The sequence below is a fragment of the Gnatocerus cornutus genome, chromosome 4 (genome assembly GCF_029298725.1).
Source record: "Gnatocerus cornutus isolate USDA-ARS CGAHR chromosome 4, icGnaCorn1.1, whole genome shotgun sequence".
Lineage (NCBI taxonomy): Eukaryota > Metazoa > Arthropoda > Insecta > Coleoptera > Tenebrionidae > Gnatocerus > Gnatocerus cornutus.
The window spans coordinates 2,305,780-2,322,020 of record NC_142236.1 but is presented as its reverse complement, the minus strand read 5'-3'; the positions used below and the strand labels follow the sequence as shown (position 1 = coordinate 2,322,020).

Sequence of the window (16,241 nt, the reverse complement as noted above, 5' to 3'; positions counted from 1 at the left end):
TTGACAGTACTGCCATTGGCGCTAATTTCCCTAAATTATTAATAATAGGAAACGCGTCTATTATTGAGAAGACGCCAACCCAAAAATAGAAAGGAGGCGGTTTGTCAAACTTTACAGTGCTACCAGCGACTCTCTTTGACAGTACTGCCATTGGCGCTAATTTCCCTAAATTATTAATAATAGGAAACGTGTCTATTATTGAGAAGACGCCAACCCAAAAATAGATCGAAGGAGGCGGTTTGTCAAACTTTACAGTGCTACCAACTACTCTGTTTGGCAGTACTGCCAATGGCGCTAATTTCTCTAAATAAATAATAATAAGAGCATCTATTATTGAGAAGACCGAGACGCAAAAATGGATCGATGGAGGCGGTTTGTTAAACTTTACAGTGCTACCAACGACTCTCTTTGACAGTACTGCCGATGGCGCTAATTTCCCTAAATTAATAATAGGAAAGCATCTATTATTGAGAAGACGCCAACGCGAAAATGGATCAAAGAAGGCGGTTTGTCAAAGTTTACAATGGTACCAACGATCCTGTTTGACAGTACTGGCAATGGCGCTAATTTTCCTAAATTAATAATTAGAAACGCGACTATTATTGAGAAGACGCCAACGCGAAAATGGATCGAAGTGGCGGTTTGTCAAAGTTTACAGTGTAACCAAAGACTCTGTTTGACAGTGCTGCCAATGGCGCTAATTTCCCTAAATTAATAATAGGATAGTGGCACCACCATATCGATCTTAATATGTTTATGTCCAAAATCAAATTTAGACCAAAGAAAGTCGCATTCCGCACCAAAACCAACGTTTTGACCCCGTGTATCGTTCATCTTCAATAACCTGATCAATCTTGGCTATCTCTGCATCTCCATCGCATTAGTCTCACGCGCCAACATCTAATTCAATAATAAAATGTACCGTAATAATAAATTATGTTTTTTTCCGAGTACCATAATGGTGTTATTGGTTTCAGTATGTCAAACGTACGAAAGTAAACATCGTCTTTAAGAGGTCAAACTATGCAAATTTCGAAGAAATATGCCGATGGTAAATCACAATTTACAGTTACGAATTCAGAAAATGTTCTCAAAACTAAAAGGAGCGATGAGTCAATTTTTTGGGAAGCGTGCAATCTTTTCCTGATCACGGCGAGTAGCAAGTAATTATCCTAGAAAGTAATATTGCATAAATAGTAACAAACGTGATTGGAACGAAACCGATCTATTGTGGAAGCAACGGGACTTAATTATCATAATTTCAGGTACAAGACTTTTTGACGAAATCTGGGAACTTTCACTCGGATTTCGGCAATAAATAAGCGTTTTGACACTTGTGGGAGTTGGCACTTCCGGCATTGGTTGGCAACACTGACCACAGTGATCACGTGCATAATTTCAATTCCAAAGCCCCCCGCAACGATGTGAATTTTCCGGCAAAAATGGTGTCAATAAAACGAAGGCTAATGAGAAGAGAAAGAATCATAAAATCCGATGAATGCATAACAAGACAGTCAGACAATAATTCATTATTAACGACCCGAGTTCTAATCAATGGGAAGCCATGCAAATGTATGTATAAATAAAGAAAAAGATAATATCTCGGAGCTAAACAAATAAAGTTTTATTATATTGAAATAACTGTAAAGTTTAATTTAATTGTGTGAAACAACCTTTTATTATCATTTTAAGACTGCTATAAACTCGGTCAGTGCAGAGACATGAAAAAATCGCGGACGCAAACCTAAGGTTTACGTCCTTTGCGGTTTGAGGCGTGACTCTGGTCTGTAAAACTGATTTTATTTCGAATTCTTAATGCCATTCTCTATTTTTTTACAAAAGTTTAAAGAATTTTCCTTAGTTTTTGGGGCTCTAATTTAATTGTCAGCTTATTTTTTCTATATCTCGCCTATTCTCGGAGCAAACTTAAAGTATCGATGCTCATTTTACGCAGAATTTCATGCAGAAATCAAAAGTGGGTTAATTTTTCACGTACGTCAATAAAAAACCGAATTAGAAGAGCTGAAAATTGCGCATAGTAAATTTTTAGTTCCTATATGTATAAAGCTTAATATTTTGCTTATTAAAGTATTGGTGCTCATTTTAAGCAGAATTTCACGTAGAATCCAAAAAAGTAACATTCGTTAGGATCGGTCCAGAAATAACTGAGTTATGAGCGATTAAAGTTTCGGATATTGAATTTTGAGTTAGAAAATTTTCAAAGCTCGCTATCTCCGAAACTACAAAAGATTTTTTCAAACTGTTTTCACCAGCGTTTTTCTCGGCTCATTTTATTTTAAAATACACCCCCAAAAGTCAAAAATTCGATGGTCAATTTTTTAGGCAAAAAAATTATGCGACTCAATCGATGGAAAATTTTCAATTTTTCGTTTTTTGATCGCCCCTCGTAAACTACTTGCCCTATCGATCTGAGATTTGGCCAGTTGAGAGATCTCGAGCTCCTCTTTCGATCGATATATAATTTAATAATACTAAACGCAGTTTTCATTCCCAAATAGCGTCTTAAAAATGATCCTAAAAACACTCTCTGAAAATCTATTTCAGTCGATATCTCGTTTATTCGTTGAAGAAATTTAAGCATCATGGGCTCATTTTACGCAGAATTTCGCGTTGAATCCAAAAATACCCTTATTTTTCTCGTCGGTCAATAAATAACCGAGTTAGAGGCGTTTGACATTTCGGGTAGTCGCCACAGGACCAACATTTCGGAGGTTTGAATACGATTTTTCTCGATATCTTCGGAATTAAGCCAAATATTAAGAAACACTTTTTGGAATCGTTTTTCCCGCGATTTTTTAGCTTAGAAATCAATCTTTGATACTTTGAATTCAAAATTTTATTTATTTCAGTATGAAAGTTAGCTGCTTTTCGGTCTCTAATTCATACTCGGCCGATATCTCGTTTATTTATCAAGCAATGTGCTCATTTCACGCAGAATTTCACGTTGAATCCAAAACCGGGCGACAATTTCACGTGCGTCAATAAATAACCGAATTAGAAGCGTTTAAAGTTACAGATAGTGAATTTTTAGTTTCCTTATGTACATATCTATAAATCTCAATAACTCCGAAATGAAGACAGATAGAAAGATGCGGTCTTCACCATCGTTTTCCTCGCGCTTTTTTACTCAAGACTCTCAACAATTAACGCGGAATCAATGAGAGGCTTCGAAATCCCATAACAGTTTTTCTTGAAAAAAATAATGTCCATTGTGGTTGAGGCGTGACTCAATATTTTGCAGAAGAGGCTCTATTTTAATACCACAAGCACGCGTCCGAAATGTCATAGCACGAAATGTCACACTCTAATGAAAATTTTAATTGCGAGCTGTACAAATCGTTGCTACATCGTTAACCTTTCACTCTGACAATGCAAATTTTCGGAAATGCAGTTACCTAACACGCGTGTCAACAACGCGTTTAATTAAGACTTGGCACTTTGTCCATCGTTGAAATCTCCTCAAGAATTCCGTTCCGGTATCGATAGATAATCCGTTACGTGTGGCACACACGTTTTATTTCCTCTTGTAAAAATGACCAGCGAGCCGCTGGTTATTGAGGTTTTTAACTGTGAAGAAGACGAAGACAGTTCTGAATAGGTAATTGGCGTTTGTCTCGGCGATGGACTCTTTTACATGTGCGTGTTGTTATGTGGAACGTACAGAATTGACGGTTTTACTGATTTTAGATGCAAATTGGAGAAGGATGAGAAGTAGGAATCGAGATCTAGAATATGAAAATGGTAATCGCGAAATTCAGGTCTGAAGAAGTAGATTCGAAATTTTCTCCGATGCAAAGAAGGCGCAGTTCGTTATTTTATGCCTTTTCAAACCAAATACAACACAAAATAGCTAAAACAGTTAGAAACCACAACACTAAACTCGTCAAATTACCACCAACAAATGAGTTATATAACAACAGTACATCTCAATTTCCATAACCCAAGATACAGTTACTCATTTCAAAAATCCTCCGTGAAAGCCGGAAGGTTAAAAGGTGATAAAAACACGTAAAGACACCAAAGAAAGTTGTTCCTGAGTATGGATTTCAGGACGTGCGAAACGTTGCCAATGTCAGAAATACAAAGGAACCCATTTACCTACCTTTCGTTCTTCGATTCGGATTATATAAGTCCACAGCATGCAATATATCAGTTCATGTGAATGCACTCTCACTATAACGAAGAAGATACAGAGCACTGATCTCACTTGTTGCTTGTTGCGACTGCAAGAAAATACTGAGACCCTTCTAGATTGCTGCGGCGATTTATAATAACGTCTTGGGGTCACCGGGTAACGGGAAGATTGAAGAAGTACTGGACGATGCATGCTGGAAGAATGGTACAGTTGGCTTCGCGGAATGGGAAAGCTGGGAGTTCGGATTTGGGGCGAAATTTCGCGTTCGAACTCTTTGGGATTCTCTAAGGTTGTTGGTTTTTTTGCGGATTTCTAAAATCTTAAATTTTACTGAAGGTGGCTAAAATTTTTAAACTCCGGAAACGATTTGCTTGATATTTCCGGAATTAAAACAAATATAAAGAAACTCTTTTTAAAATTGTTTTTCTCGCGATTTTTTAGCTTTGAAAAATCGAATTCGAAACTTTAATTTTTTCAATGTAGTAGATAGCTGCCTTTCGGTCTTTAATTCAGCCTCGGTCGATATTTCACTTATTTATGGAGCAATCTTACAGTATTAGTACTCATTTTAAGCAGAATTTTAGGCAGAATCCAAAAAGACAAAATTCGTTAAGATCGGTCTGAAAATAACTGAGTTATGAGCGATCAAAATTTCGGATATTAAATTTTGAGTCGAAAAATTTTCAAAGTTCAATATCTCCGAAACGAAGAAAGATTTTGATAAATGGTTTTCACCATCGTTTTTTTCAGCTTATTTTACTTTAGAATAAGGCCTTCAAAAGTCAAAAACTCGCTGGTCAATTTTTTGGGCAAAAAATTTTGCAACTCAATCGACGAAAAATTTTTAATTTTTGTTTTTTTGTTCGCCCCTCGTAAACTATTCGGTCTATCGATCTAAGAATTGATCAGTTGATAGATCACGAGCTCTTTTTTCGATCGATGTATAATTTAATAATACTAAAAACACTTTTCACCCCGAAATAGCATCTTGAAAAAGACCCTAAAAACACCCTCTGAAAATCTCTTTCGGTCGATATCTCGTTTATTTGTTAAGAAAGTTTGAGTTGGATGGGCTCATTTTACGCAGAATTTCGCGCTGAATCCAAAAATACCTTTATTTTTCTTATCGCCCAATAAATAACCGAGTTAGAAACGTTTGAAATTTCGAGTAGTCGCCAAAAGACCAACATTTTGGAGGTTTGAAAACGATTTTTCTCGATATCTCCGGAATTAAGCCAAATATTAAGAAATTCTTTTCGGAATCGTTTTTCTCGTGATTTTTTAACTTAGAAATCGATCTTCGATAGTTTGAATTCAAAATTTTATTTTTTTCGGTAAGGAAGTTGGTTGCTTTTTGGTCTCTAATCAAGACACGGTCGATATCTCGCTTAATTATGAAGTAATATTAAAGGATTGGTGCTCATTTTACGCAGAATTTTACGTGGAATCCAAAAAAGTAAGATTCGTTAAGATCGGTCTAAAAACAACTGAGTTATGAGCGATCAAAATTTTGGATATTGAATTTTGAGTTGGAAAATTTTCAAAGCTCGATATTTCCGAAACTACAAAAGATTTTTTGAAACGGTTTTCACCAGCGTTTTTCTCGGCTCATTTTAGGTTAGAATACGCTCTCAAAAGTCGAAAATTCGATGGTCAATTTTTTGGCAAAAAAATTTTGCGACTCAATCGATGAAAAATTTTTAATTTTTCGTTTTTCGATCGCCCCTCATAAACTATATGCCCTATCGGTCTGAGATTTGGCCAGTTGAGAGATCTCGCGCTCCTCTTTCGATCGACATATAATTCAATAATACTAAACGCAGTTTTCACCCCGAAATAGCATCTTAAAAATGACCCTAAAAACACCCTCTAAAAATCTCTTTCTGTCAATATTGCGTTTATTTGTCACAGAAATTTGAGCTACATGGGCTCATTTTACGCAGAATTTCGCGCTGAATCCAAAAATACCCTTATTTTTCTCGCCCGTCAACAAAATAACTAAGTTAGAGACGTTTGAAATTTCGGCTGTCGCCAGAGGACCAAGATTTTTGGAGCTCCGGAAACGATTTTTCCCGATATCTACGGAAATATAGGAAATAAAAATAAAACCTTTTTTTCGCAATTTTTTTACATTAAAAATCGATCTTAGATAGTTCGAATTCAGAATTTTCATTTTTTTTAATCTAGAGGTTAGCTGCTTTTTGGTCTCTAATTCAGACACGGTCGAGGTTTCACTTATTTATGAAGCAATATTAATGTATTGGTGCTCATTTTACACAGAATTTTACGTAGAATCCAAAAATGTAAGATTCGTCGCGATCGGCCCAAAAATAACTGAGTTATGAGCGAGCAAAGCTTCGGATATCGAAATTTGAGTTGAAAATTTTTCAAAGCTCGATATCTCCGAAACTACAAAAGATTTTTTAAAACGGTTTTCACCAGCGTTTTTATCGACTCATTTTTGTTTAGAATCCGTCCTTAAAAGTCAAAAATTCAATGGTCAATTTTTTGAGCAAAAAAATTTTGCGACTCAATCGATGGAAAATTTTCATATTTTTGTTTTTTGATCATCCCTCGTAAACTACTTGTCCTATCGATCTGAGATTTGGCTAGTTGACAGATCTCGAGCCCATCTTTCGATCGATATATAATTCAATGATACTAAACACAGTTTTTGCCTCAAAACAGCTTCTTGAAAATTACGCTAAAAACACCCTCTGAAAATCTATTTCAGTCGATATCTCCTTTATTCGGTATGGAAATTTGAGTCACATCGGCTCATTTTACGAAAAATTTCGCGCCGAATCCAAAACTATCCTTATTTTTCATGACCGTCAACAAATAACTGAGTTAGAGACGTTTGAAATTTCGGGTTGTCGCCAAAAGACCAAAATTTTGGAGGTTCGAAAACAATTTTTCTCGATAACTTCGAAATTAAGACAAATATAAAGAAACGGTTATCGCCACCGTTTTTCTCGCGATTTTTTAGTTAAGAAAACATTTTTAGATTTACCAGAAGTTAAAAATGTGATTTTTTCAAAGAAATTACATGACTAAACTATGTCAAATTTCCGAGGACGATATCTCGCTTATTTTTGAAGCAAACTTGCATTATTTTGATCAATTTACGCAGAATTTTACGCGGAATCCAAAACTGTTCGTGTTTTTCATATACATCAACAAATAACCGCATTAAGACACTAAGACAGAACTTTTTCGAAATTTTCTGTGAATTTTTCAAACACTTTAAACCTCCAATTCTCAATTTCCTAATGACTCAACACACATTCCCGTCATCATAATTACCATTTTTTAATGACTAAAATATGAAATAATAATTTAGCATCACCTTCTCGCGCAAATAGCCAATTAAAACTCCAAGGCTTCTCCAACCAGAAGGTGAACACTTGAACTCTCTTTCCATAAAACTTTCCTCCTTATCCCAATCTTTTTATCTCTTTCCGCTAAAAGTGATTTATAACGAACCGAGGATAAACATCAATTCTGCTCATTTCAATCTCCTTCGCTGATGCTTATCCAGGTTCAACGATTCCTTTGTCCAATTTTAATCGCTCCACTACACTAAATACTGTTAAGTTGATTTCTTCGAGTCATCGGCGATGGTGAAAGAGTAGGAAGTAAAATTTCGACGAAAAAACGTGCGCTATTACCAAGCGACAGTATTATTTTATGATTATTTTGACATTCTGTGATAATTTTTGAGATGGATCGTCAGGTTATTTTAGAAGCTGTGGTCCGTTTTAAGTACCCCCAGTGCCGCTTCTAAACTCTGTTACAGAAGAAATGGAGAGAGAATGTGAAGAAACGCTGCGCCATCACCCTGGACTGGTCCTTCATCCTCGAGGAGAGCCAAAAGGAAGAGCTGGAGAAAGAGGCGGCTCGCCGAAGAATAAACGTCTCAAGGACCATCGAAAACGGGACTTTCCACACATCGAGTCGTTACAGCGGCGGATGGGACGCCTTCGGGATGACCGGAAGAGGACGCTACCGATTTCCTGGCGGTAAAATCATAGTTGCCACATTTCAAATTCGCGAGTTTTGTGTCTGTTTGTCTTGAAATTTCCGAATGTCGAGACGAAAGAGAACGGTAAGTTTGTCTTTGGATTGGGACAGAATCATCGCTGACCAAGAAGAGATCCAAAGACAGCACATTGCTACGGGAAAGGTGGAGTACGACAAGGAGGCGACGGTGATGTGCACCTCCAGCATGTACACCGGGAAGTGGAACGCTCTGGGGATGGCCGGAAGCGGGACGTACAACTTCCCGTACGGGTCTTATGGTAAAGAAAGAAACGCGTCTGAAAATCCACAACCAACATTACCCGTGTGTATATTGAGTTGCCTACATTTGGTATAAATATTCCCGAATTCGGGGTGTTATTGAAGGGTGAGCGTCCTTACAGAAATGGTGGATGCGCCAGGACAACCCCTTCAATTTAATTGTGATTAAATTATCATCGTTGCCATTCTACCAACCTGAAAATGCTAACAACCCTGCAAATCACTGAAACGACTCTCCATTTCTATTTTATTAACTCAGTTAAAAGGCCATTTAGCCCCCGAATTTATCATCAAAGCATTGTTTCCCGGTCTTATCACAACATCCCATCGGTTTAAGTACGCAAATACTTTCCCGGAAATTTCCCCGGGGGACTCCGGGGTCATTGCCTTTCAAATAAACTGCCACCAACAAGTGTCAATCTATAAACAAAGCGATTACGATTTTTTCACAAATAGAAAAAAAATGGAATGGGACAGTGCTGATGACCGGAGTTTGAAGACGCTCCGGGAGGGAAGATCGATCGTGGTGCATAAATTTGATGTGTCAATAGTGTTCTTTGGAACGCGAGATTTGGTGTGTGAAATGCTTTTTTTAAAGATGGATGCGTCTGGATTTGGCGGATTTTGAAGGTCATTTTTTATCTATTCGGGTGTAACTTTAAATCTTTGACTTGATATCTGTCATTTACTAACATAATCTGTTAATGAACAACTGCACAACAAAATAAAACTTTTTTTTGGTGTCAGTTTGATTAAACGACAGGACCGTACTCTGAATTTTCGAAACCGGCGCCGCCATCAAAAATTGGTTTCCACGCGATTTTCTCAAATGTCAAGGTAGACGTGAAGCGTGGTACTATTAAGAACCATTGTTTTTACGAGGACAGAACCGTATTTCCGAAGTTTCTTCAAAATAGATTTTCACTACATTTTTTGGTAATAATTTTTAAAATTTGTGTATTTTAGTCTATAATTTTGAATTTGGCACAGTCAATAAGACGGTCCAAAATAGTATTACCCCTAAATTTCGCTGTTAAAGCACTAAAATTGAAGAAACTTAGAATCTAATTATAATATTACAGCAAAAGATTGAAATTTTTGGTTGGAGTTTAGAAAAATTTGTGTTTTTTGGTCTATAATTCTGAAATTTGGTACAGTCAATAAAAAAACTCAAAGTAGTGTCATCCCCAAAATTCATCGATAAAGTATTGAAACTGGAGAAACTATAATTTTTTGAAAAAGTTACTGTAAAAGATTGAATTTTTCATTGGACCTGAAAAAATATCAGAAATTTGTGTCTTTTGGTCTATAGTTCTAAGATTTGGCACAGTCAATCAGAAAGTCTAAAATACTATTACCCCGAAATTTAAACTGTTAAAGCACTAAAATTGGAGAAACAACAAATTTTATTATAATACATTTTACAGCAAAACTTTTGGTTGGAGCCAAAAAAATTTTTAAAATTTGTGTCTTTTGCTCTATAAATGTGAAATTTGACACAACCAATGAAAACGCCCAAAATAGTATTATCCCCAAATTTCACTGTTAAAGCACCAAAATTGGCGAAACTACAAATTTTGTTATAATATTACAGCAAAAGATTCAAATTTTTAGTTGGACTTAAAAAAAATCTAAAATTTGTGTTTTTTGGTCTATGATTTTGAAATTTGGCACAGTCAATGTAAAGACCCTTAGTAGTATCATCCCCAAATTTCATCGAAAAAGTAGTAAAATTGGAGAAACTACAATTTTTTAAAAAAGTTACTACAATTTTTCATTAAACCTAAAAAAAAATCTAAAATTTGTGTTTTTTGGTCTATGATTTTGAAATTTGGCACAGTCAATGTAAAGACCCTTAGTAGTATCATCCCCAAATTTCATCGAAAAAGTAGTAAAATTGGAGAAACTACAATTTTTTAAAAAAGTTACTACAATTTTTCATTAAACCTAAAAAAAAAATCTAAAATTTGTGTTTTTTGGTCTATGATTTTAAAATTTGGCACAGTCAATGTAAAGACCCTTAGTAGTATCATCCCCAAATTTCATCGAAAAAGTAGTAAAATTGGAGAAACTACAATTTTTTAAAAAAGTTACTACAATTTTTCATTAAACCTAAAAAAAAATATCTAAAATTTGTGTCTTTTGGTCGACATATAATTCTAAGATTTCACACAATTCAAAAATTTGTGTTTTTCGGTCTATAATTTTGAAATTTGGCACAGTCAATGGAAAGACCACCCAGAGTAGCATCATCTCCAAATTTCATCGATAAAGTAGTAAAATTGGAAACATTATAATTTTTTAAAAAAGTACTGCGAAAGATTGAAATTTTTCATTGGATCTAAAAAAATATCAAAAATTTGTGTCTCTTGGTCTATAATTCTAAGATTTGGTACAGTGAATGAGAAGGTCTAAAATAGTATTATCTTCAAATTTCATTGTTAAAGTACTAAAATTTGAGAAACTACCAATTTTATTAAAAAGTTACTGCCGATTGAAATTTTTGGTTGGACCAAAAAAAAATTCTAAAATTTGTGTTTTTTGGTCCATAATTTTAAAATTTGGCACAGTCAATAGAAAGACCCAAAGTAGTATCATCTCCAAATTTCATCGATAAAGTACAGAAATTGGAAAAACTATAATTTTTTAAAAAAGTTACTGCAAAAGATTGAAATTTTTGGTTGGACCAAAAAAAAATTCTAAAATTTGTGTTTTTTAGTCTATAATTTTGAAATTTATTACAGTCAATAGAAAGACCCAAAGTAGTATCATCTCCAAATTTCATCGATAAAGTACAAAAATTAGAGAAACTATAATTTTTTTAAAAAGTTACTGCAAAAGATTGCAATTTTTCATTGGACCTAAAAAATATCTAAAATTTGTGTCTTTTGGTCTTTAATTCTAAAATTTGGCACAGTCAATGAAAAGGTTTAAAATTGTATTTTCCCCAAATTTCATTGTTAAAGTACTAAAAATTGAGAAACTACAAATTTTATTAAAAGGTTGCTGCAAAAGATTGAAATTTTTGGTTGGACCTAAACAAAATTCTAAAACTTGTGTTTTTTGGTAAAAAATAAGGTTTACATTTTAATTTTTTCATTTCATTTTTTATTTTCCAGTTGAGCCAAAAATTTCTAATATTTTACACAAAAATTTGTAACTATTGAAATTGTAGTCCTATAGCAATCAAATTTGAGCAAATTGCTGCTTTTGGTGCGTTTATTAACGCCTCCAAATTGCTAAATTATAGAGCCAAAAATACAAATTTTAGAATTTTTTATTTTCCAGTTGAGCCAAAAAACATAAAAATTGGTTATTCTGGCAGTTTTAGTGCTATAGCAATCAAAATTTGACCAAATCCCTATTTTTAAGTTGTTTATTAACTCCGCTAGTCTGCAGTGTTACTCGACGTTTAAACGCGCAGTTTCGACACACGTTCGCAAAGTACCAGCCAACTAAATAAATAATATAAATGACCACTCTATAGGTTGCGAGTACGACGGTGGTTTCGAGGACGGCATGTTCCACGGCGAAGGCACCCTCACCTACCCCATGGGCCAAAAACTGGACACCATCTTCGAAAAGGGAAAAATGATTGCTTACCGCTTCTCCAACGTGGACGGTCTAGACTACGAAGACTCATGGCAGTACTGCACCATGCCGGACCGAAGGTAAAACCCTTTTTCCCACCCCCCATAACCACTCTCTTTAGATTCAACGTATCAATCCGCGAGGGGTTGCAACCCCCTGCAAGAGAATTCATGACGAACCTCCAACCGGAAAGAGCTTTGGAAAAGGGATGGTACGACACCGGCGACGGCGTCTACGACCCCAAAGCGAGGTGTATTACCTTGGCTAAAGACTCCGATAGGTGAGTTTGAAGGTACTTCATGATGGTACTAAGAGTTAGTTGCAGCGAGACGGAAAATACAGAAGATGACGACGACTTCTGGATCCGAGGCTTGACGTAAGTGTGGTGTTGAAGGGTTCAGTTCTAAGTCTTTCGCAGGATGGTTCCGCAGGAGCGCCACGACTGGATTTTGCAGAACTGCAGGAAAGGCGCCGATGACCCTGCCGGGTACCGACCGGAGTTCTATGAAGACTGGATAAGTGGGAGGCGCCGTGAAGTTCAAGAACTCGAAAAAAAGTACAAGGATTTCAAAGATGAAGAGTCTAATGATGTAGTTTAGCAATAAAAGTCGTACCGAAGCTTCCGTGGAATTTTTGGTTGTCGGGTTTCGAGTTTCCGGTAATTAGATGGTGTCTTTGATGGATGTTAATTGTCAAGAGTGATGACTTTACCATCGCAAACGTCGCCAGTTTTATTAATTTCGGTAGAGAGACAGAAATGAATAGGGATGTTCGAAGGTTGTTTTTTTATAGATCTTTATATTTAAGTGCTAAATTGCTAACTTTGATGCGTTTAACTTTTCCAAATTGCTAAATTATAGAGCTAAAAATACAAATTTTAGATGTTTTTTATTTTCAGGTTGAGAAAAAAGTTTCCAATATTTTATACAAAAATTCGTAACTTTTAAAATTTTAGTGATATAGCAATCATATTTGGGCAAATTGCTACTTTTGATGCGTTTAATAACTCCTCCAAATTGCTAAATTATAGAGCCAAAAATACAAATTTTAGAATTTTTTAATTTCCGGTTGAGCCAAAAATTTCCAATATTGTATATAAAAATTTGTAACTCTTAAAATTTTAGTGCTATAGCAATCAAATTGGAGTAAATTGCTACTTTTGATGCGTTTATTATCTCCTCGAAATTGCTAAATTATAGAACCAAAAATACAAATTTTAGAATTTTTTAATTTCCAGTAGAGTCAAAAGTTTTCAATATTTTAAACAAAATTTCGTAATTTTTAAAATTTGATTGTTATAGCAATCAAATTAGAGTAAAATATTACTTTTGATGCGTTTATTAACTCCTCCAAATTGCTAAATTATAGAGCCAAAAATACAAATTTTAGAATTTTTTAATTTCCAGTTGAGCCAAAAATTTCCAATATTGTATACAAACATTTGTAACTCTTAAAATTTTAGTGCTATAGCAATCAAATTGGAGTAAATTGCTACTTTTGATGCGTTTATTAACTCCTCGAAATTGCTAAATTATAGAATCAAAAAAAAATAAATCTACGAAGACTGGATAAATAGAAGGCGGTGCAAAGTTCAAGAACTCAAAAAAAAGTACAAAGATCTCAAAGATGAAGAGTCTGTTGACGTAGTTTATCAATAAAAGTCGTACCGAAGCTCCCGTTGCATTTATTGATTGTCGGGTTTCGAGTTTCCGGTGTCTTTGATGGATGTTAATTGTCAAGTGTAATGACTTTACCATCGCAAACGTCGCCGGTTTTATTAATTTCGGTAGACAGTAATGGATGGGGGTGTTCGAAGTTTGTTATTTATAGATCAAAGAGCCAACAAGTGAGTTTATGCACTTTGTCAAAATCGAAGTCATATTTCATTTCGCTTACGGCGGATTCTATGATTCCGTGTCTAATTTCGTCGGTGTAAATTTAGATTCGCGGGAAATTAATGGATTGAGGTGCTCCCAAGTGGGCTAATCAGAGAGGAATTGATGGTTATTTGCCAAGGGCTAATGGAGTTTCTTCATTTTCAACGGCGGCTGTGAAAACCAACATAAGTTGGCAACACTGACACTCTCGTGATCAAAGGGTTTTACTCAGTCTCACCAACTCCAAACAAAGAAATTTTCCTAACTCTTATTACACCCACCGACTAAAAGTCCCCAATTGAATTCGACTAGCTATTTTTGAGTTGCTTATTAATTCCACTAAAATGCGAAATTATAGAGCCAAAAACCCAGATTTTACAATTTTTTATTTTTAAGCTGAACCAAAAGAATTCAATATTTTACCCTAAAATTCGTAACTTTGCTAATTTTAGCGCTATGACAATCAAATTTGAACAGATTGCTTTTTTTGGGTTGCTTATTGACTCTACTAAAGTGCAAAATTATGGAGCTAAAAATACAGATTTTAGAAATTTTTATTTTAAAATTAAACCAAAAAATTCAACATTTTACACTAAAATTCGTAACAATTTTAATTTTAGTGCTGTGACATTCAAATTTGGACCAAGTGCTATTTTAAAGTTGCTTATTAACTCCACCAAAATGCAACATTTTGAAGCCAAAAATACAGATTTTAGAAAATTTTATTTTCGAACTGAACCAAAAAATTAACATTTTACACTAAAATTCGTAACTTTGCTAATTTTAACGCTATGACAATCAAATTTGAACAGATTGCCATTTTTGGGATGCTTATTAACTTTACCAAAGTGCAACATTATGGAGCCAAAAAACAGATTTTAGAAATTTTTATTTTAGAAATAAACCAAAAAATTCATCATTAACATTTCATACTAAAATTTGTAACATTGTTAATTTTAGTGCTACAATATTCAAATTTAGCAAAATTACTATCTTTAAATTGCTTACTAACTTCACCAAAATGCAAAATTTTAGAGCCAAAAATACAGATTTTACAATTTTTTTTTCGCAATGAACCAAAAAAATACAACATTTTCCACTAAAATTCGTAACTTTGCTAATTTTTGTGCTATGACATTCAAATTTGGACAGATTGCTATTTTTGAGTTACTTATTAATTCCACCAAAGTGTAAAATTATGGAACCAAAAATACAAATTTTAGAAATTATAACTTTTAAACTGAATCAAAAAAGTCCAACATTTTATAATAAAATTTGTAAATTTGGTAATTTTTTTGTTATGATACTCAAATTTGAACAAATCTCTATTTTTAAGTTCTTTATTAATTCCACCAAAGTGCAACATTATGGAGTCAAAATTACAGATTTTAGAAATTTTTATTTTCAAACTGAATAAAAAAAAATAACATTTTACACTAAAATTCGTAAATTTGCTAATTTTAGTGCTATTGCATTAAAATTTTGACAGATTGCTACTTTTAAATTGCTTACTAACTCCACTAAAGTGCTAAATAATGGCGCCAAAAATACAGATTTTAAAAAATTTTATTTTCAAACTGAACCAAAAAAAAATCAACATTTTACCCTAAAATTCGTAACTTTGCTAATTTTTGTGCTATGGCGCTCAAATTTAGACAGATTGCTATTTTTAAGTTGCTTACTAACTCCACCAAAATGTTAAATTACAAAGCTAAAAATACAGATTTTAAATTTTTTTATTTTTAAACTGAATCAAAAAAAGTCCAACATTTTACACTAACATTCATAACTGTTAATTTTAGTGTTATGGCTTTCAAAATTTGACGAAGTACTATTTTTGAGTTGTTTATTAACTCCACCAAAGTGCTAAATTATGGAGTCAAAAATACAGATTTTAGAAATTTTCAATTTCAAACTGAACTAAAAAATACAACATTTTACAATAAAATTTGTAACTTTGCTAATTTTTGTGCTAAGGCATATAAATTTGAACAGATTGCTATTTGTAAGTTGTTTATTAAACTCCACCAAAGCGCTAAATTTAGGAGCTAAAACTACAAATTTAAGAATTTTTTTTCAAGCTGAACCAAAAAGTCTCCAACATTTTATTCCAAAATTTGTAGCTCTGCTAATTTGAATGCTATATCAATCAAATTTGGGCAAATAAATGACATAATTGTCTACTGCAGTAGAATCTAACTCCTTGTTTTCAACAGAGGTCAGATCAGGAAAATATGGTGACTAGTAATGACTCTATCTGGTTATTTTGGAACTAATTCGATCTTTATGCGTCAAGGCTGAAAGTGATAACGGAT

The 16,241-nt window shown here is 34.0% G+C and overlaps 2 protein-coding genes across 3 annotated transcripts in view; one reads left to right on the top strand and one right to left on the bottom strand.

Annotated features, from left to right (window-relative positions):
- Window positions 1-16,241, bottom strand: part of LOC148175904 (uncharacterized) — a 35,783-nt gene that overhangs the window by 8,285 nt on the left and 11,257 nt on the right. Inside the window, exon 1 of one of the 2 annotated variants that reach the window (XM_088033593.1) lies at window positions 4,124-4,213. The exons of the other annotated variant lie outside the window; for it this stretch is intronic. The gene's annotated coding sequence lies outside the window, so the exon portion shown is untranslated. Of the gene's footprint in view, window positions 1-4,123; window positions 4,214-16,241 lie in introns of those variants that run through there. 2 annotated transcript variants of the gene reach the window in all.
- Window positions 8,244-12,687, top strand: LOC148175905 (MORN repeat-containing protein 5-like). The gene is given in 4 exon segments (XM_088035001.1): window positions 8,244-8,457; window positions 11,946-12,129; window positions 12,171-12,425; window positions 12,468-12,687. Coding segments are annotated over 4 exon segments (834 nt in total). The 3' UTR covers window positions 12,649-12,687.